At 41.8% G+C, this 22,399-nt stretch overlaps 1 protein-coding gene across 1 annotated transcript in view; it reads right to left on the reverse strand.

The window, feature by feature from the left end:
• The window catches only part of CNTN5 (contactin 5), a 273,429-nt gene that overhangs the window by 127,939 nt on the left and 123,091 nt on the right, over positions 1–22,399 (reverse strand). Inside the window, exons 7-9 of the mRNA XM_070943988.1 lie at positions 19,835–19,971; positions 17,535–17,664; positions 12,081–12,231 (exon numbers count right to left, since the gene is read on the reverse strand). Coding sequence (XP_070800089.1) covers positions 12,081–12,231; positions 17,535–17,664; positions 19,835–19,971 — 418 coding nt within the window. The remainder of the gene's footprint in view (positions 1–12,080; positions 12,232–17,534; positions 17,665–19,834; positions 19,972–22,399) is intronic.

Here is a 22,399-nt window from a genome sequence, read left to right on the forward strand (position 1 = left end):
ATTCAAACTGTTGAACTGCCGACCTTTTGATCAACAAGCTCAACGTCTTAGCCACTGAGCCACCACGTCCCTTTATTTGCAAGCATAGTGTTATATAAATACAGCATTCCAAGACATTTCTTTCTCCACTTTTTATTAGAAAGTCTGAACTTCAATCATACCAATCAATCATACTATGCCACCAGGCTTAAAATTTTGGGCTTGGACAATCTGGAATTGCGCCGCCTGCAGTCCGATTTAAGCATAGCAGACAAAATTGTCTGCTACAATGTCTTGCCTTTCAACAACTTCTTCAGTTTCAACCACAATTGTACATGGGCAAACAATCGATACAAACTTAAGGTAAATCGCTTCAAACTCGATTGCAGGAAATACGATTTCAGCAACAGAGTGGTCAATGCCTGGAATGTTCCACTCAATTCCATTGTTACAGCTTCAAACCCTCACAGTTTCAACCTCAAACTGTTTACCTTGGACCTCACTCCATTCTTAAGAGGTCCATAAAAGGGGCGTGCATAAGTGCACCAGCGTGCCTACCGTCCCTGTCTTACTGTGCCCATGTATTTGTATTTACTTTCTTTCTTTATGTTTATGCTCATACCAGTGGTGAAATCCAAATTGTTTTACTACCAGTTCTGTGGGCATGGCTTGGTGGGAGTGGCTTGGTGGGTGTGGCAGGGGAAGGATACTGCAAAATCTCCCTTCCCACACCACTCCAGGGGAAGGATACTGCAAAATCTCCATTCCCTCCCCACTCTGGGGCCAGCCAGAAGTGGTATTTGCCAGTTCTCCGAACTACTCAAAATTTCCACTACTGGTTCTCCGAACTGCTCAAAATTTCTGCTACCGGTTCTCCAAACTGCTCAAAATTTCTGCTACCGGTTCTCCGGAACCTGTCAGACCTGCTGAATTTCACCCCTGGTTCATACTTATACTTGTTATCTTGTACATGTTTGACAAAGAAACATATACCTGCTATCACTGATATAACTTTCCTTCCCATATCAAGTCTTAATTTTGCATGATGCCTGGATAAATGCATATTGCTGAAGGCATAGATAAAACAGAACCTCTACCCTATAATACGATATCTTGGAGAGAGAGAGAAAAAAAAATTAGTAAACCCCTGGCAGCCACCTCTGAAGATGAATCCCTATTTATTAAAAGTCATTTCTTTCTTAGCATGGGGCCGTTTGTTCTGTCAGAAATAATTTTCTAAATACAGTTAATGAAAGAATTTTCATTGCATAAACATAATATTATAAAGAAGCAATTCTCACTCTTCTGACTAAATCCCAGAATACTAAGAACTGTACAAGTGTAATTGGTTATGCATGGAGGAGATAACACAAGCTTTTACTGTGGAATAATTGGTATGTAGAATGAAAAGGCTCTTTGATTTCTATGTTGTGGAAACCATCATTAAATTGTTGATGGTTTCCTTGCTGAGGACTGTTTAGTCTATGAGCTCCTGAAAGTTTCAAAATGCCTCTTCTCTGAGTGACATCATGAAGAGACTACCTGTAGCTCAGATTGAATTGATGTTGATATTATCTAATTAGGTAATAAAACATCTGCAGGCAAACAACCAAGCTTAGAGCACCAAGAATCCCACAATATGATTTAATATAATATAGTGCAAATATATGTAATATTTAGCTTTCTTGTAGCACCTCATTATAAGATAGTGGTGATACTTATCATCTTCTCCTCTCCTCTCCTCTCCTCTCCTCTCCTCTCCTCTCCCCTCCCCTCCTCTCCTCTCCTCTCCTCTCCCCTCTCCTCATCTCTCCTCTCCTCCCCTGCTCTCCTCTCCTTTCCTCCTCTCCTTTCCTGTCATCTCCTACCTCTCCTCCCCTCCCCCAATTTTTTCACAATGGTCAGTTAGTCATGTAAGTGTGAACCCATTCTTCTGAATTTGATATTTTTTTCCTGGAAACTGGAAAAATCATTGGGTACCTCAGTCACACATAATCATGCAATTGGTCAAAAAAAGTGAGCCAGTTTCTAAGCTGACACATGACTGCGAGGAGAGATGGCATGATATTTTAGGATGGCCAGAAGTGCTTTACAGTCTCATTGGAATTTTGACTGGTTGTTTAGCAAACGATAATAAGTCGAGGACTGTATGTAAAACTAGTAATATTATTTGCTGTACAGCCATAACTAATCTTTAGCATTGTTAATAGAAAAGTTGCCATCTTTGTCAACCAGAGTGGGTGAATCTGACAAATATAAATCAATATATCAAATCAATCAACATCAATTAATCATCATTGTCAATTTTTTCTCTGTTGCCCCCAAAACCTATGCTGATCTGAGATGCAGCAAGTTATCAGAACTGGAGGCAGCAAAGTATTAATAGAATCATAAAATTGTATGGCTTGAAGTCTTTTTAGGATATTACGGTAACACTGAAAGAATAGCTTTTTATTCACCCTTGTCACTCAGTAAATCTTCCTATAAAAGTCAAAAGAAGGGGGATCAGGTTTTTTATGGGTATTAAAAAGCTATAATAATATGCAGACCACTGCTTGCATCCTCAATTGATATTAGTTTGCTTTTATGGTAACTGCCACGCATCTCCAGGAACTTCCAACTTTCGGCCTCATGTCTCTTTCTCATAATCCATCATGCTTGTTTGTTTGTATCGTGCACAAAAGCTTCTTATGTTAGCACGTAGCTCTAAAACAAAAGACTCAAATTAAATCAGTAACATTTTGATTAAAATAGTTTCAGTTCCCCACGCTGATTCAGAATCAATGCTGCAGCTAGAGTATTAGGGCTAATTAATAACTTGCGTCTAACCGAAAGAAGGAAATTATTGTGGAATTTATTTTTTGCGGCAATGTCAAAGTTGTCACGGTTTTCTGTCTCTCAATGATACCCAGATCTCTAATTTCGATTATTAATTAAAAGAGGTCAATTAAACTGTGATTGATGTGAGAAGGGAAGAAAAAAAAAATTAAACCAGCAGCAACGACACAATTCTCAGTACATCTTATTATTGAATAGTCTCCTTCTTATTTTCCCTCAAGAGTCCTCTGAAATTGCCTTCTCTCTTACTTTAGGATCTGTAAACCACCACTTGGGCATCAGGAGAATCAGCTGGTAATGTGTTCCTAGATTAATACAATCAAACGAGTCCAGAGATATTTCACAAGAAAAGTCCTCAACTCCTCTGCTTGCAACAAAATACCTTATGTCAGCAGATTCGAAATTTTGGGCTTAGACAATTTAGAACTTCACCGTCTTTGGTCTAACCTAAGCATAGTACATAAAATCATCTGCTACAATGTCCTACCAGCCAATGAATACTTCAGCTTCAACCAAAACAATACAAGAGCACACAATAGATACAAACTGAATGTAAACCGCTCCAAACTCAATTGCAGAAAATATAACTTCAGCAATAGAGTGGTCAATGCCTTTAATGCACTATCTGACTCTGTAGCTTCTTCCCCAAATCCCCAAAACTTTCACCTTAGACTGTCTACTGTAGACCTCATCTCATTCCTAAGAGGTCTGTAAGGGGCATGCAAAAGCACACCAGCATGTCTATCATCCCAATCCTAATGTTTTCTTTTATTTGTATCCTTTTCATGTACTTATAATTATGTTTACACTTGTATCTGTCCTAAAATATACATGCTTGACGAAAATACAAATAAATAAATAAAATAAAGTTTAATTAACATATTTCAGATAGTTAGTAGCTTCTACTGTGGAGAAATAAAGTCAATAGTAATTGTCTAGGGCAGGGATCTCCAACCTTGGCAACTTTAAGACTTGTGGACTTCAACTCGCAGAGTTCCTCAGCCAGCAAAGCTCTGGGAGTTGCAGTCCACAAGTCTTAAAGTTGCCAAAGTTGGAGACCCTTGGTCTCGGGGACCTTAACTAAAACAAAACTATTAAATCAAGATTTTTCTATACACACCAATTCTGAGAAAAAATCAGGTAGCCCCTTTTCTTTTTCTTTTTTTTTTCTTTTTAAATTTGTTTTATTGAGTTTCCACAGATTAAACAATTCTTATTCACTTCTTGTGCATGACTGTGACCATTTACATATCATCACACTACAATTCACCTATACTCTGTACATTTTTACTAAATCTACCATTTTATTTTGCCTTTTCTCCCCCCATTTTTCTATTTTCGATCCAATTGTACCATTTCTCCCATATTACGTAAAAATCCGAGTCCATCAATCCTTTCAATTCAAGCGTCAATTTGTCCAAATTGGCGCAATCCAATACTTTTAAAATTATTAATAAAAAATATTAATAATTTTAAAAGGTAGCCCCTTTTCAATGGAGATTGAGTCATGGGAAATAATCAGAGGGGCAAAGAGGCAACAAAATTGCCACCAGCCATGCGGGTGGTAATGGGAGCGACATGGCGTTCCAATGTAACACCTCTCCTGTGCGAGCTGCACTGGCTCCCGGTGGTCTTCCGGGTGCGCTTCAAGGTTTTGGTTACCACCTTTAGAGCGCTCCATGGCTTAGGACCTGGTTATCTACAGGACCGCCTACTACCACCAATAGCCTCCCACCGGCCGGTACGGTCTCATAGAGAGGGGCTCCTCCGGGTGCCGTCGGCCAAACAATGTCGACTGGCGGCCCCTAGGGGGAGAGCCTTCTCTGTGGGGGCACCTACTATCTGAAATGAGCTCCCCCTGGAGATATGGAGGATCCCGGATCTGCGCACCTTCCGCCGCGCTCTCAAGACTTTTTTATTCCACCAGGCGGGCCTGGCCTAATCTTTTCCCTTTTTCTTTTTAATATGAACATTTTAATCTGTTTTTAAATGATTGGGGTGTTTTAAATCTGTCTGGGCCAAATTGTTTAATTCGGTTTTATTCTGTTTTTAAATTTTGTATTTATGTATTTTATCGTTTGGCTGTTCACCGCCCTGAGTCCTCCGGGAGTAGGGTGGTATATAAATCAAATAAAGATAAAGATAAAAAGACACAAAATCAGGAGAACTTCCTTTTCTTCAAAATCATGAGTGGGAATGGTTATGGGAGACTTCTGGGAAGGCTTTTAAAAATTCAACCTGCTCCCAATAGGCTCAAAGTGCTGAAAATTGGGGATACAATTTTGCATTGCTTTTCTATTTTACTCTAAAACAGGGGTGTCAAACTCAAGGCCCGGGGGCCGGATCCAGCCCATGGCGCCATTCTGGAAACAGCGAAGGACCGACCTGCAGTGCCTCTGCCAGAACAAACAGAGCACAGGAGGGCGAGTTCCGTTTTCACTGGCAGAGGGTTCTAGGAAGCCATCCTAGCTGAAAACGGAGCTCAGGAGGGCTGTGTGTGCCCCCCACGAGCTCTGTTTTCACTGGCAGAAGGTTGCAGGAGGACGTCATAATTGAAAACTGAGCTTGGGAGCCCGTTTTCACTGGCAGAGCACTCGGGCTGCCACAGGCGCTCGCCGACATAAGTGACATCATGCTGGCCATGCCCACCCCAGCTCTCTGAGGTCAAACACAACCTTGACGTGGACCTCAATGAAATTGAGTTCGACACCCCTGCTCTAAAACAAGAGAGATAGGAACCACAATAGTCATATCATTCCAATTTCCCATAGCCCTTCAGAAAGCAAACTTCTCGTTTTAAATTCAATGGTCATCCCTGCTACAGAGCATTACGTAGGTTAGTTTTTAACATTTTTGGTGAATTTATTGAATTGGAAATCATTAAAAGGGGGGATTTGTTGGGTGCTGATATAGTTTAGTTAAATGTTTGAGGATTGGCAATCAGCTTGTAATCATCCACCATAAAATTGAAGCACACATCCTGAAATGCAAAGAGTTTTGGTCTGATATTGCCATTCATTTTCAGAAAAGACTAATAAACCAAAGCAAACCCATTACATTTTTCCAAAAGACACTGACTTTCTAATATTAGGTTTTTGTTAGCTAAAAGCAGATAATTAAACCCCATTCTTTTTTCCCCCTCCCTCTGCAGAGTAAAGTAAGTAATAATAGAATCTTAATAAGATTTTCCTTTGCTAAACTCATTTGGGATCATTTTATTTTAAATATAATTAATGGTCATGTAATGATAGTAATGAGCTGGTGTGAAAGCTCAGTAATGAGAAGACATTTGGGTGTGCATGAAAGTTGTAGGTTAGCGGAGAGAGAGAGATGAATCTGTTCATTGGTTTAAACTCTATATTCAATTTACCGAGCAAGTAGAGCTATTACCTAAATCTTTAAAAAAAAGTTCTATCAAGTTCAGATAAGTTAGTGTAGAGTTTCTGCTAATCCATAGCAAGATATCAAAATCATCATTGATCTGTTTTTCATTTCAAATTATTTAATTTCAGCTACAGCTCTCTCTTATTTTTCTGATTTACACACTTCTAGATCATATGTAGTTGAGTTTCAGGTGCAGCAGAAGGTAGATAGCATAGATCAGGGCTGTTAAACTCCTGGCCTGTGGGCTGGCTCCACTTCCTTAGAGACTTGGGAAAAAATAAACTGATGACCACCTTTTATCGGTCCACAATAGAAAGCGTCCTCACTCAGTGTTGTGGTCCACCAGCAGCCTGCAGAGCTGGTAGCAGAGTCGGACAGTGAGGAGGTTGGGGAGGAACATGGACCAGTTCTTGAGTCTGGGGAAGGCTCGGATGAGGGCTCTGCATCGGAGGCAGAGAAAAGGCCATCTTGGAGGTATGTGTTGCCTCCAGAGCCGGACCTCAGCGAGGCAGATGAACAGGAAGAGCCCGTTCCCAGTGTGCGCATGCACAGAGCTGCCAGAAGAACAGCTAAAACAAAAGGAACGACTCGGGAGTAGAGCTGGGAGATGATTGGCCCCTCCCATAATACTTAAAAGGAGCAAAGGCACGTGAGCCTTTGCAGGAAGCAACGTTTATTCATTCGGTTCAGCTTAAAGCCTGAAGCTCTGTTTGATTCTGGACTCCGTGTGGCTTTGCCAATTAGGTCTTTGGCAGCGTGTCAAGGGAGATAAAGGTGGGTGATTATCCCGAAGGATTTTTTATAACTACTTGGGACTCATCTGTGAATGAACAGAATTCACAGCTGTTGCAATAAAAGAGGTTTTTGGGACTACTCGTGTGTTTTAATGACTCGGGAAGCCTGGGTCAGAACACTCAGTGCATTATGGTGTGGTATGCTGGCTTGACAACCACGGATAGAAAAACATTACAGAGGGTGGTGAGCACAGCGCAAAACATCGTTGGCTGTCCCCTGATACCACTAGACGACATCACTAGGGCTCGCTGCCTTAGAAGAGTGAGGAAAAAACCTCAGGGACGACTCACACTCTGGTGAGCCCTTCTTTATTCTCCTGCCATCACGAAGGAGATATAGAAGCATAGGCAGATGCACAAATAGGCTGAAGAACAGTTTTTATCTGTGGGCTGTCAGACTCCTGAATGAAAAATAACTACAACAACATAGTACGATTTACTTGTGGGGCCAGCGCGATATGCAATAAGTTTGCATGGTGCAATAGGATTGCGTGATTGTTAGCAGGATTCACTGGGATAGGGATTTTTTTTGTCTTTCACTGTGAGTTGTGTTGTGCTGGGGGGGGGTGCACGAAGGGAGGCTCAGCCAATCTCATAGCAGACATGTTGTATTCTGACAATAAAGGTTTGAATTTGAATTGAATATGAATTTGGATGCATCATGTGCTGGCCACGCCCACGAGCGGTTTAGCGTAGGGGGGGACCAATACGTCACGTGATGCCGCCGTGACGATGTGAGTTTGACACCCCTGGCGTAGATAATATGACCACTTCAAACTGAAGATGGCTCGTAATAGAAATATGACTTTTGTACAGGTATGATTCTCCATATCTATATATGCACATACTACGATTCTTTTCTACATGTAAAAAAAATAAGCAACACTTACTCTTCTCATAGCAAAATTGAATTCTCAGAGCAACATTAGCAAAAATACATTTTCTTGGAACAAAAATTAAAGCTCTAACAGTAATTAACATCAAATCAATACAATTACTCCAAGCATATCTTAAAATACCTTCCCTTTTATCATATCACAATTTGGTAGCAACATTCAGAGGGGTCATTCAGAAGATCACAACACAGGATATATTTTTGTGGGGGCAGGGGAGACAAAATTACATACCCTTAGAGCAGAGGTCTTCAAATCTGGCAGCTTTAAGACTTGTGGACTTCAATTCTGGGAGTTGAAGTCCACAAGTCTTAAAACTGCCAAGTTTGAAGACCTCTGCCTTAGAGTAAAATATCTTGAATATTTGAAGCCCAGTTTCAAGTTTCCTATTAACATACCGTCCTAAATTTTGGTGCTACTTAGTTGTATGGACTTCATCTCTCAGGATTCCCAACCTAGCACAGACATTATTAAAATTAAGCAGTTAAAATCTAGAAATCTGGAATAATGTATCATAATCTGTAAACCGCTCATTCCCACATAAGGGAGATGAGTGGCACAAAAACAATTAAGATAGAAAGATAGATATAGATGATAGATAGATAGATAGATAGATAGATAGATAGATAGATAGATGATAGATAGATAGATAGATAGATAGATAGATGATAGATAGATAGATATAGATGATAGATAGATAGATAGATAGATAGATAGATAGATAGATAGATAGATAGATGATAGATAGATAGATAGATAGATAGATAGATAGATAGATAGATAGATAGATGATAGATATGATAGACAGACAGACAGACAGACAGACAGATAGATATAGGTGATAAATTTAAGGTGTCAGTCCTTACATGTAGACCAGACAGGAAACATGACAAGGTGAACTAATTCTAATTTATTGCAAGGCTATATTAACAAAATAGAATATAGAACACAATAGAATATTCTTTATTGACCAAGTGTGATTGGACACACAAGGAATTTGTCCCTAGTGCATATGTTCTCAATGTACATAATACAATAAAATAATATAAGCATAAAATACAATAATCAATCACAAGATACAAACAACAAAGTAATAAATCATAAAACACCAATAGGAGGTAATAGAAAAGAAGAGAAAAATAATGGCAATACAACCCTACTACACTGGTAAATATCCAGAGTTGGGCTTCACATAATTTAACAACCGGTTCACCCAGAATCAAAAATGTGAGTGTGCGTGCGCATGTTGCACACATGTGCACTGTGTCAAAAACATGGCAATTGTATAGGACGGGAGAGCTTTGCTCTCGCGCACGCCTTGCACACAAGGCGTGAAAAACACGGCGATTGTATCAGACGGGATAGTCCTGGGGCGGGTGGGCAGGCTCAGTCGCTGGCCATAACTACTGGTTCACCTGAACTGGTCCGAACCGGTTGAATCCCACCCCTGTAAATATCCTTAGTCATAAGACAGTGCTGTGGGAATTAGGTGTTTAGCAGAGTAATGGAAACTTGCAAGTCTGAAAATACAAACTACCCATTACCTTTGACTGCTAGACCCATTACTGTGGGTCCTTCCTAAATTTCTTTCTCTGGCCATTAAGGCACTGGGGGCTCCTCCTTCTCTTGCCTGATGGTTTCCTAGGCAGCCTCTTTTTCCCTTATCCCCCAAGGTCATCCAGAGATCCATTACAGAAGGGCAATGTAAAAGGGATAAAGAGGTTTAGATCAACAAACTAGACAAGGAGGAGAGAGAATATCATATGCACACAGATGGAAAAATACTGAACTCTCACGATGGAAGAGTAGATAGTGAAAATGATGGAATTTGCAGAAATGGCAAAATTGGTGTGTTTGATGAGGGTAATACATCAAGCATGTTTTATAACATGGCTCAGGGCCAGGGTATTTACGAGACCGCCTTCTGCCACCAATAGCCTCCCACCGGCCAGTACGCTCACACAGAGTGGGCCTCCTCAGGGTGCCGTCCGCCAGACAATGTCGGCTGGCGACCCCCAGGGGGAGAGCCTTCTCTGTGGCGGCGCCCACCCTCTGGAACAACCTCCCCCCAGAGATACGTACAATAACAGACCTCGGGATTTTTCGTCAGGCCCTGAAAACCTATTTATTTCAACTAGCTGGGCTGGCTTGAGTCAAATTTTAAACTGATTTTAAATTGGAATTGTTCTAATTACGGCCAAAATATTTAATTATTTTAAACAGTTTTTAGATTTTGTATGTCTTGTTTTTACTTTGGCTGTTCACCGCCCTGAGTCCTATATTGGAGAAGGGCGGTATAGAAATTTAAACAAACAAACAAACAAACAAACAAACAAACAAACAAACAAATAATAAAAGACTGGGCACCATTTATGGATTTTTTTTATTTTTATTTTTTGCTGAAAATGGGAAAAGAATGAACTGGTGATTTATGGATTTGCTGATTAAAAAGGATTAATTATGGGAAGAACAGAATCATGTATAATTTTACAGAAAAAGGAGAGACTAAATGTAACTGTTCTAAAGATCAGAAGTCACTTATTTACATTTTTCCCCTCCCCATTTGTATAACTTTTTGCATTTCTTTTCTTTTCTTTTTTCATTTTCTTTTCTTGATCTTACAGACAATTTGAAAATGCTAGTGAGCCATTTTGTGTTAAAAAAGGATTAATTAAAAACTATGAAGACAAGTAGCATCATAATATGAAGTGGGAAGGTTAAGAAATGTAGGAGAAAGGGAAAGGGATTGAACAAATAGATCCAAAACCTGCTTAGGAGCTTATGCACAAGAACAGAAATAATGACTGCTGCCAACATTGCAATTAACAAAGACATATTTTCAATTTCGCTTTCAATTTTAATTTTCAATTTTCAATTAATTCAATTTTCAATTTTAAAATTGTTGGGTGAGCAGGTGCAAAGATAGCCAGCAAAATGATTGAAGCCTAGGAAACAGGCCTCTTGTCAGTCAACAGGAGTGCTGATTTACCACCAGCTTATCAGGTACTTAGGAGCCGAGGACTTGGCAGCACAAGGAAACAACAGCCAATAGCCGGCCATCAACACACTAATCAACCGTAGGAAGCCATACCCAACCAAGCACCACATAAATAGGACTCATAGCTTAGCACGCATTCCAGTAGAGAAACGTTCCCTGAGAATGGACTCCAGCATGTGTCCAAAAGCTTAGAAGACTAAACCTCTGGTGCCAATGACCAATCCAAATTGGATCTTGCTGTCAATATTTGTTGGAATAAAATGTTGGCATTGATTGTTTAGAACTGATTGTTTGTAATTTTGAAAAATTCCAAAGAATCTTCTTCCCTTGAGAACGTCCCTTGAGAAGAAGATTCATGCCTTCCTTCTAATTGCATACAATTGCCAGACCAATTCTCAAATACAGCTCATCTGCCTGAAATCCACACTGTATATCGGACATTAATACGATTGAGCGGGTCCAGATATATTTCACGAGAAGAATACTCCACTCCTCTACTCACAATAGAATCCCTTATGCCAACAAGCTTGAAATTTTGGGCTTGGACAATCTGGAACTGCGCCGTTTGCAATCTGATCTAAGCATAGTACACAAAATTGTCTGCTACAATGTCTTACCTGTCAACGACTTCTTCAGCTTCAACCTCAATAATACATGGGCAAACAATTGATACAAACTCAAGGTAAACCGCTCCAAACTTGATTGCAGAAAATACGACCTCAGCAACAGAATGGTCAACACCTGGAATGCTCTACCTGACTCTGTTGTTACATCCTCAAACCCTCACATCTTCAACCTTAAACTGTCTACTGTGGACCTCATCCCATTCCTAAGAGGCCCGTAAAGGGGGCATGCATAAGCACACCAACATGCCTACCGTCCCTGTCCTACTGTCCCCATTTACTTGTACTCATTTCCTTCATTCATGTCCATGTTCATATTGATACCTGCTATCTTGTACATGTTTGACAAACTAATAAATAAAAATAAATAAATATAAATCAAGACTGTTGCCAATTATGAACAATATGTACTGTATGAAACTTCATTATCAAAATGATGAGACACCGTTTTCATATATAATGTAAAATATCTAATAGCTCAAACTTGCTGATTGAATATTCTTGTGCTTTATCTTTTTCTTGCAAACACCAATGGAAGCCAAAGGTAAACATGAATGAATGGACAACTGACCTTTTAGTTACTCGCACGTTTTTTTCTCCTTTCTTCCACCCAATGGTTGGTTTGGGAGAAGCTTGTGGTTTGCAGTCCACAGTGACTTCTTGGCCTTTGGTAATAATAATGGTCTTCTTCAGTTGACTCAGGGGAAAAGTTGGAGCAGAAGCTATTGAGAAAAGAAATCAATCTCAATGGAACCATCCAAGCCCATTACGTCAAGAAATATTTTCAAAGATGGCACATCACCTTGGCTGGTTGGTTGGTTGACTCTCCCTCATGAAATGTCTTTATAATGCAAAATTATATAGCTGTTAAACAAAGTATATAATATATGAGGATGGGCTGAGATCCATTAATCTTACCAACCTTATCTTACCCATTAAATATTCTTTCATGCTATAACTGCATTATTTATGAGTGAAAGAAAGAAATGAAAGATTGGTCAAGAATGACAGGATGAAAGGATCTAATAACATCTATTCCAATGGACACATTTCATAGCTAGCAGGCTTCTGAAAACTTTAACACGCTTGCAATTTAATACATAATTTCTGTGTATTGATGAGAATGGTTTGTTTAATTCCATATATTGTATATCTCAATCTTTATAAATCTTAGTTCTATTGAACAGTTTTGATTGATGAAAGTCTGCAATATTTATTCGATTTGTTGAGATAAGGGCAACAAGATAGCTAGCTACTTTGTACTTTCATTTCATTACAATGTATTTATCTTTAAATCAAATTTATTGGCTGCTCTACTCAGAGCAAATTTATATTTATTTCTGTTCCACACTATGTTTTTAAGTGTGATGTAATAATAACAATAATTTTATTCCCATACATATATATCAGAAATATAACTCAGCTTGGAGCATTGACTCAGTTTTCAGATGGTTGATTTGTTTATAACATTTCCATTTTACCTTTTTTTCCTATAAAGAACTGTCAAAGGATGTACAGATAATCCTTGATAGTAGAATAGGGAGTCACTATTCGTTTAGTGACCATTTGAAGTTACAACAGCACTGAAAAAAGTGACATATGGCCAGTGGTAGGATTCAGCTGGTTCGCACCAGTTCAACTGAACTGGTTGTTAAATTATCACCACCCTGCTATCAAAGTGGATCCTGGACACTGCGCTGCAATGGAGAAACGGGCCGCTTTCCCTCTTTCTTCTCCCTGCTCATCCTCTTTCCTTTGGGCCGGCTACTCCATTTCCTGTATCTCCATTGCAACACAGTGCAGCAACCAGGATCCACTTTGATAGTGTGTGTGTGGGTTCTCCCAGGGTCAGGTTGGCTGTCACAGGAGGCTCATCCCACATGTGCAGGATGAGGATGGGCCACGCCTCCCGCGACAGCCAACCTGACCCTAGGCAAACCAGTTGTTAAATTATTTGAATGACACCACTGTCTGTGACCATTTTTCACACCTATGACAATTTATTTATTTATTTATTTATTTATTTATTAGATTTTTATACCGCCCCCTCTCCCGAAGGACTCGGGGCGGTGCACAGCCAAAGTTAAAAAACATACAATATAAACAATTAAAATACGTTTAAAACAGAATTAAATCTAAAAATGGCTCCCCAATTTAAAATGCCTTACCCATACCCCTATAAAAAGACGAATTTAAAATTTAAAAATTTAAAATTTCCACATTTAAAAAGGGGGAAGATTTAGGCCAGGCCAGCTTGATAAAATAGAAAAGTCTTAAGCGCGCGGCGGAAGGTGCGCAGATCCGGGATCCTACGTATCTCCGGGGGGAGCTCGTTCCAAATCGTAGGTGCCCCCACAGAGAAGGCTCTCCCCCTAGGGGCCGACAGCCGACATTGTTTGGCCGACGGCACCCGGAGGAGCCCCTCTCTATGGGAGCGTACTGGCCGGTGGGAGGCTATTGGTGGTAGCAGGCGGTCCCATAAATAACCAGGTCCTAAGCCATGGAGCGCTTTAAAGGTGATAACCAGAACCTTGAAGCGCACTCGGAAGACCACCAGGAGCCAGTGCAGCTCGCGCAGGAGAGGTGTCACATGGGAACTCCATGTCGCTCCCATCACCACCCGCGCGGCCGCACTCTGCGCCAGTTGGAGCCTCCGAGTGCACCTCAAGGGGAGCCCCATGTAGAGAGCGTTGCAGTAATCCAGACGAGAAGTAACGAGGGCATGAGTGACTGTGTGTAGGGAGTCCCGATCTAGATAGGGACGCAACTGGCGGATCAGGCGAACCTGATGAAAAATCCTCCCGGACACGGCCGTCACATGCTCTTCTAACGACAGCCATGAATCCAGGAGGACACCCAAGTTGCGAGCCCTATCCGTGGGGGCCAATGATTCGCCCCCAATAGTCAGCGATGGCATTAGCTGACTATATCGGGACGTCGGAAACCACAGCCACTCGGTCTTGGATGGGTTGAGCCTGAGCCTGTTCCTCCCCATCCAGATCCGTACGGCCTCCAGGCACTGGGACATCACTTCAAGGGCATCGTTGGGGTGATCCGGGGTGGAGATGTACAGCTGGGTGTCGTCAGCGTACTGATGGTACTCCACCCCAAAACCACGGATGATCTCGCCCAGCGGCTTTACATAAATGTTGAACAAAAGGGGCGAGAGGACCGATCCCTGCGGCACCCCACATATGAGGGGCCTCGGGGTCGACCTCTGCCCCCCTGTCAACACAGACTGCGACCGGTCGGAGAGAAAGGAGGAGAACCACCTTAGTACGGTGCCTCCCACCCCCAACTCTTCCAACCGGTGCAGCATGATACCATGGTCGATGGTATCAAAAGCCGCTGAGAGATCTAACAGGACCAGGACAGAGGAGCAGCCCCTGTCCCGAGCCCTCCAGAGATCATCAACCAACGTGACCAATGCCGTTTCCGTGCTGTATCCAGGCCTGAAACCCGACTGGAACGGATCCAGATACGACGCTTCATCCAGGTACTGGGGAAGCTGTCCCGCAACCACACTCTCAACAACCTTCGCCACAAAACGAAGGTTGGAGACTGGACGATAATTAGCCAATATTGCCGGGTCCAGGGAAGGCTTCTTGAGGAGGGGCCTCACCACTGCCTCCTTAAGGGCGGCGGGGAAGACACCCTCACCCAATGAAGCATTTATAATCCCCTGGAGCCAGCCTCGCGTCACCTCCCGGGAAGCCAGCACTAACCAGGAGGGACACGGGTCCAACAAACATGTGGTCGCGTTCAATCTACCCAGAATCCTGTCCACGTCATCTGGGGTCACAGGATCAAACTCATCCCAGATAACAGTCTCAAGACCTGCCTCCGTCACTCTCGCTGGATCTACCCAGTCAGAGTCCAGACCTTCCCGAATCTGAGTGATTTTGTCATACAGATACTGAACAAAGTCCTCGGCTCTTCCCTCCAAGGGGTCCTCCCGCGCTTCCTGGTGGAGCAGGGAGCGGGTCACCCTAAACAGGGCGGCCGGGCGATTATCTGATGACGCAATAAGAGCAGCAAAATGCGTACATTTTGCTGCTTTTATCGCCACTAGGTAAGTCCTAATATGGGATCTAACCAGTGTCCGGTCCGATTCAGAAAGACTAGCTCTCCAACTACTCTCTAGGCGTCTTTTCCGGCGCTTCATCTCCCTCAGCTCCTCGGTAAACCAAGGAGCAAGGCGAGATCCGCGCCGGGTCAGAGGCCGCAAAGGCACGACTCGATCCAGGGCCCCAGCGGCCGCCCTATCCCAGGCGGCCACTAGGTCTCCAGTCGAGGCGTGAGCCAGAACCTCAGGAATTGGCCCAAGCTCCGTCTGGAACCTATCGGGTTCCATCAGGCGCCTGGGGCGGTACCATCTTATCGGTTCCGCCTCCCTGCAGTGGGGTGCCGCGGTACGAAGGTCAAGGCGAAGGAGAGAGTGATCCGACCATGACAAGGGCTCGATGACTACATCCCCTATCTCAAGATCACTCAACCACTGTCCAGAGACAAAAAGCAAGTCCAGTGTGTTTCCCCCAGTGTGCGTAGGGCCATGAATTAGTTGGGTCAGATCCATGGCCGTCATGGAAGCCATGAACTCCCGAGCCACCTCAGACGTCTCGCCCACGGACGGCAGGTTGAAATCCCCCATGACCATAAGTCTGGGGGTATCAACCGCCACCGCAGCAATAACGTTGAGTAGCTCAGGCAGGGTTGCTGCCACGCGGCAGGGAGCCAGGTACGTGATCAGCAAGCCCATCTGAACCCCATGGCCCCACTTCACAAGGAGGGACTCACAACCAGCTGTCTGAGGTACAGTGGTCTCCCTGGGCCTAAGGCCTTCTCTAATAATAACCGCTACTCCCCCGCCCCTCCCTTGTGACCTCGGCTGATGGAATGCGCGGAAGCCTGGTGGGCACATTTCTACCAGAGGGACCCCTCCCTCCGGGCCCAACCAGGTCTCCGTAATACCCGCCAGGTCCGCTCCCCCCTCCTGAACAAGATCACAGATGAGGGGGGCTTTATTTACTACTACTATTTACAGCATCCCCATGGTCATGTGATCAAAATTGGATGCTTGGCAACTGGCATGTATTTGTGACAGTTGCCGAGTCATGTGGGGTGGTGTGATCACCTTTTGTGACTTCCTGACATGCAAAGTCAATGGGGAACAGCTGTGTTACTTAACAGCTGTGTTACTAATTTAACAACTGTTGCGATTCCCTTAACTTCTGCTGCCTGCCAGCTGCCTGCAATTTGACAGTTCGAATCTCAACAGGCTCAAGGTCGACTCAGCCTTCCATCCTTCTGAGATTGGTAAAATGAGGACCCAGATTGTTGGGGGCAATAGGCTGATTCTGTAAACCCCTTAGAGAGGGCTGCAAAACAGTGGTGGGATTCAGCCGGTTCGGTCCAGATCACGCAAACTGGTAGCAGCGACTGCGGGAGGCTCCGCCCACCTGTCCGGACATAATGTTTGACTACTGTGCATGCGCAGAAGGCCGTATGCCTCTGCTGCAAAAGCACTGTGAAGTGGTATATAAGTCTAAGTGCTATTCAGAGGTGGGTTTCAGCAGATTCTGACCAGTTCTGGAGAACCGGTAGCAGAAATTTTGAGTAGTTTGGAGAACCGGTAAATACCACCTCTGACTGGCCCCACCCCCATCTATTCTCTGCCTCCTGAGTCCCAGCTGATTCGAAGGAAATGGGGATTTTTTTCCCTCCCCTGGAATGGAGATTTTACAGTATCCTTCCCCTGGAGTGGGATGGAAATGGAGATTTTACAGTATCCTTCCCCTGCCACGCCCACCAAGCCACACCCACAGAACCGGTAGTAAAAATTTTAGAAACCCACCACTGGTGCTATTGCTATTAGCAACAGAAAGTTTGGGCTCAATTGTGGTCATAAGTTGAGGACTACCTATGAACTAAATGAACACCTTCATTTCATTCTTTTGGGACTCTGGATCAACACTGTAGTCTTAACAAACGAATGGAAAAAAGAACAACAGCCTTAAATACAAACCTAAAATCTTCAGTTCAGCACTGGCATAGATGGCTCCATGCTTGTTTTCCGCTACGCACTGATACATTCCAGCATCTGACTGATTAACACTGTGGATCATCAGTACACCATTAACCATCTCAATCCTGCTCTGTAATGGAATAGAAATATAATTCTACAAAAGCAAAGAACATCAGGAAAAGTTATTGGTTTCTCAGCTTTAGCTCAAGTAACGATGGCAGCAAAGGGAATAACATATTTGTGTGCTTAACATTTATTAAAGGAGCTTTTACCGACTGCCATGTTGACAGTTTTTCCATTGTTTTATCTGTGACTATGTTAAAATGTTTTTGGGTGCTTAACACTGCATACGATTAATGTTGGCGAGGATTATCCTTGCTCATGTTTAAAAATGAGACTTTGGTGACTATACGAAATCTCACTGTTCTGATCCTTTATTGCTATCAGCAATTATTCAGAGCTACTAACGTGCTAATCTTGTGGGGGTGTGGGGGAATGAATAGGACTGTCTTATGTAGTTAGTGAGGCAAACCAAGCATAGACTATTATGGTAGTTTACTGAGGATTTGATTTTTATTTAGTTTGTACCATTTGTCATTGCTGTCCAGAATTGCAAAGACAGTAACATTGTCAAGCAGATTGTAATATATAGCTAACATGATGCATAATGTTTTGGTATCATAAGTATCATAGAACTGGAACAGATTTAACTCGCTGCTTTGGAATAAGCAAGGAATCCCTACTGAGTGACAATAAAAATATGATTTTTTTTTGTTTTGTTGTTGTTGTAGCAGAGCACTCATCTGAGCTAAGAAAATAAGCCTTTGACTTCTTGGTTAGTGTTCCGACTTGCCAGAAAATAAATGATTTACAGTCGGATTTTAGGGTACGATGGTTTCTCTTCAGTAAAGCTGGTGCTACCTATATGCCTTTTCATTCGAGACAGCGCACAGTTTCGAGGGGAGAGAAAAGCATCCTTGAAATGCCATTATTATGAAAAGGAGTTGAAGAAAACATTTTGTAAACGCTGAAAAGCTGAGAAAATGATACTTCGGAATGAGCGAAGTGAGTTCATTCTTCATGAGTATTTGGACACCTTGTTTTGAACACCTTGCAATAAAATGCAACGGCATACAAGAGGTGGATGTCTAACAATATTTATACCTGCGGGTTAAACTACATACTTCTGTAATAAATGATTACAATCCATTTATAGATATGGATCTCTATAAATGGATTGCAATCATTTACTACAGAAGAATATAGATATAGATAAGTATAACCAACTACCTTGTGACCAGGAACTGATTTTATTAGTTGTGAAGAGCACAGCAGATGACACTGTTGATGCCACAATATAATTGGAAATCTTAACATGAAATAATTAGTTCAAGATAAAGAAAATTTGGTGCGTTTTTTTAAAAAAGTATTTGCTTGCAATAAGAAGACTTCAGAATGCAACTAATATTTTCTGTTTTATTAGTGATAAGGAAGAAGGAGGAGTAAATGGTTGAATGGCTATTTTCTTGATTGCATCTCATCATGACATTTAGGGCATAGGGCACCTAAAATAATAAAATATATAAAAGGAAATGCACAAATTTAAAAAGTGCCTCTTCATATTCTTGTGGGTTTTCACACACACTTTAAGAAAGAAAGAAAGAAAGAAAGATTCAGATTTAGGATGCCACAGATCTAAGGCTGAAAAAAAGAAGTATAGATTCATAACAGGTGATACAAACTTAAGCCATAACAAAAATATATGTTAATCTTTTTTTTAAAAAAGGAAACTTAATTAAGGCCCCTAAGCTTCTTGAAATATCAGAGCTCTTCCAACAGTTGCCAACAAATTAGAATGCTAATATGAAAAATGAGAAGAATTCTTAAATACAGAGGAAGTAATCATATTCCCCATAATTAATTTATGTTAATGTTATTTAAATCAAAGCTATTTTGTTGTTGTTGCTGTGATCATCTCAGATTTTTTTCCTGGCTCCATCTATGTTGGGAATTGTCTCCACTTGGAAAATGTTCAGCCCTCGGCTCTAGAATGACACTAAATATATCATGGTTTTACATCCTAATTCAATTGGCATCTGAGCCCAAAACCTTATTTTAAGACAGGCCACTTCAAACTTGGTGACTTTTAAGACTTCTGGACTTCAACTCCCAGAATTTTTCAGTCAGCCATCTGGCTGGGGAATTGTGGGAATTGAAGTCCCAGAAGTCTTAAAGTTGCCAAGTATGGAGACCCATGTCCTAAGACAATCTGAAAGCAAATAAAACTACAGCATACTTACCTCTGGCCGTAGAGTATTCCCATTTTTCAGCCAGCGATAAGTTGGCCTCGGCTTTCCAGAAGCTCTACACTCCCACCGCAGTTGATCCCCACTGTCTAACTGGGTATCGTTCAGTCTCTCTGTCCAGTGTGGATATGCTGCCAACAATAACAATAATAACAGAAGATCCCGGTGATTAATATTGTGGAACTTTTAACTGATATTTTAAAAACAGTGTTTCTCAACCTTGGGATTTTGTTGCGTGGCCTTCAATTCTCCATGGATGGCTGGGGAATTCTGGGAGTTGAAGTCCATGCATCTTCAAGCTCGTAAGGTTGAGAAACACTGCTTTAAACTAATTAGGTGATCAAATACTGTATGACTAATTTAGGTGATCAAATATTACTGGTGATAAGTAATTACTGGTGATTACTGGTGGTACTTTTGAGCATTTTTCCAGCAATGGGTCAGACACAAGCTGATCAATCAGAAGTGGCTGAACAAACTGAGGTAACAAAGTGAAACTCAAAATGTCCTGGCATGACGGGGATGGTGTTGATTAAATGTCTTTGGGTGGTAACATCATTATCACAAGCACGGGCCAGAAAAGCAAAGATATCATCACTATGTGAGTTATATGGATGCTGTGAACTGTGATATGGGTTTCAAGCCAAAAATAGCATCTTCCATGCTGTTTCAACTGTGTAAGTCCCCATTTTGTCATGCTGCCTGTGCACACTGAGAGCTCTGCTGGATTTTGAAGCAACGGGAAGTTTCAAAATAAGGCACGAGAACAATAGCACCTATTGGCAAATATTATGATGGACTAAATTTAGTCACCAGTTAGTGACTGCAGGTAAATTTGTTAGCTCAAGCAGAAATGGGGATAAGTGGAATTCTAAAAGAGAACAATCAGGAAATGTGCTTAGTACTTAATACTTTGTACTTAGATACAAACACCATTGACTGCCAACTCTATCCAAGACAAATTGTTGTATTATTTGGTACCTAAAGTCTGATTTCCCCATTAAAGGTAAAGATAAAGGTTCCCCTCGCACATATGTGCTATCTTTCCTGACTCTAGAGGGCGGTACTCATCTCCGTTTCAAAGCTGAAGAGCCAGCGCTGTCATCTCCGTGGTTATGTGGACGGCATGACTAAATGCCAAAGGTGGACAGAATCCCACCAAAGGTGGTTCCTATTTTTCTACTTGCATTTTTTACGTGTTTTTGAACTGCTAGGTTGGCAGAAGCTGGGACAAGTCATGGGAGCTCACCCTGTTACACCGCACTAGGGATTCGAACTGCCAAACTGCTGACCTTTTGATCGACAAGCTCAGCGTCTTAGCCACAGAGCCTTTAGGATGTTCTTATTTAATCATAATATGAACATTACCCTTCAGGGTAAGATAAGCCTAACTGCTCTATGAAGTTTAGCTGGAGTGAAGGTGAAATATAGCAGCTCATTTTGTTTTTACATATAGTTGTTTAACAAAGGTATGTTGGTCAAAGGAATCTTGGTCAAAGGAAACCACTCTTTCAAAGGTCTGCAGATATCCCCCCCCCAGATTTGTTATCTCTTCCTTTCTTATCCATTGCCATTTTTTGTGGTTAAGTTTCAATTATAGAGTAAAAGAATGAAAAGGATGCAGACATCTGAATTATTTTAATTACTTGCCTTCCTTTTGCTCTGGGGGATGGGAAGATTAACAGATTAACAGAGTTGGAAGGGACATTGTAGGCCATCTAGTCCTACCCAAGCAAGAGACCCTACACCATTTCTGACAAATGGCAGTCCAATCTCTTCTTGAAAGCCTCCAGTGATGAAGTTCCCACAACTTCCGAAGGCAAGCTATTCCATTGGTTGATTATTCTCACCGTCAGAAAATTTCTCCTTATTTCTAGGTTGAGTCTCTCCTTGATCAGTTTCCATCCATTATTCTTTGTCTGGCCTTTGGGTGGCTTGGAAAATTGCTTGTCCCCTTCCTCTCTGTGGTAGCCCCTCAAATATTGGAACACTGCTATCATGTCTCCCCTGGTCCTTCTCTTCTCTAGACTAGCCATGCCCAGTTCCTGTAACTATTCTTCATATGTTTTAGACTCCACTCCCCTAATCATCCTGGTTGCTCTCCTCTGCACTTCAAAGTGATCTGTGTAAGATCATCAGTCTGACATAGAACTTGGGCATCTTCATTGGGAGCAGACGTTACACTTCTATCATTTATAGTTTGGCCTCATTTGTAACAGACAGACAGAAACTCCATTAATCAAAGTGAAGAATGAATGAGAGTACCTTTACAGCTTTTTCTCTCTCATTCTGAATATATATTCTGCATCAACCAATTTTATAATTTGACAAAACCTTTAATTCAAAAGGATGAATCAATTTGTAGTCATGTTGTCAAGGCTATCTTTACATTACAGATTGTAATAGCATTGGATGTGTTCAGCTGTAAAATTAAACTACAGTATGTTTTAACATTGGGAGAGCTACTATGAAAAGAAAATTTGGTTCCTCCTAGATTTCACCATACTCTTTCCTCCTTTGTCCCCAGACTTATAGTAGGAATGAGATTATCAAACATTT

The sequence above is a fragment of the Pituophis catenifer genome, unplaced genomic scaffold (assembly GCF_029215685.1).
Source record: "Pituophis catenifer annectens isolate HBS135680 unplaced genomic scaffold, rPitCat1.0.hap2 SCAF_4, whole genome shotgun sequence".
Taxonomy (NCBI): domain Eukaryota; kingdom Metazoa; phylum Chordata; class Lepidosauria; order Squamata; family Colubridae; genus Pituophis; species Pituophis catenifer.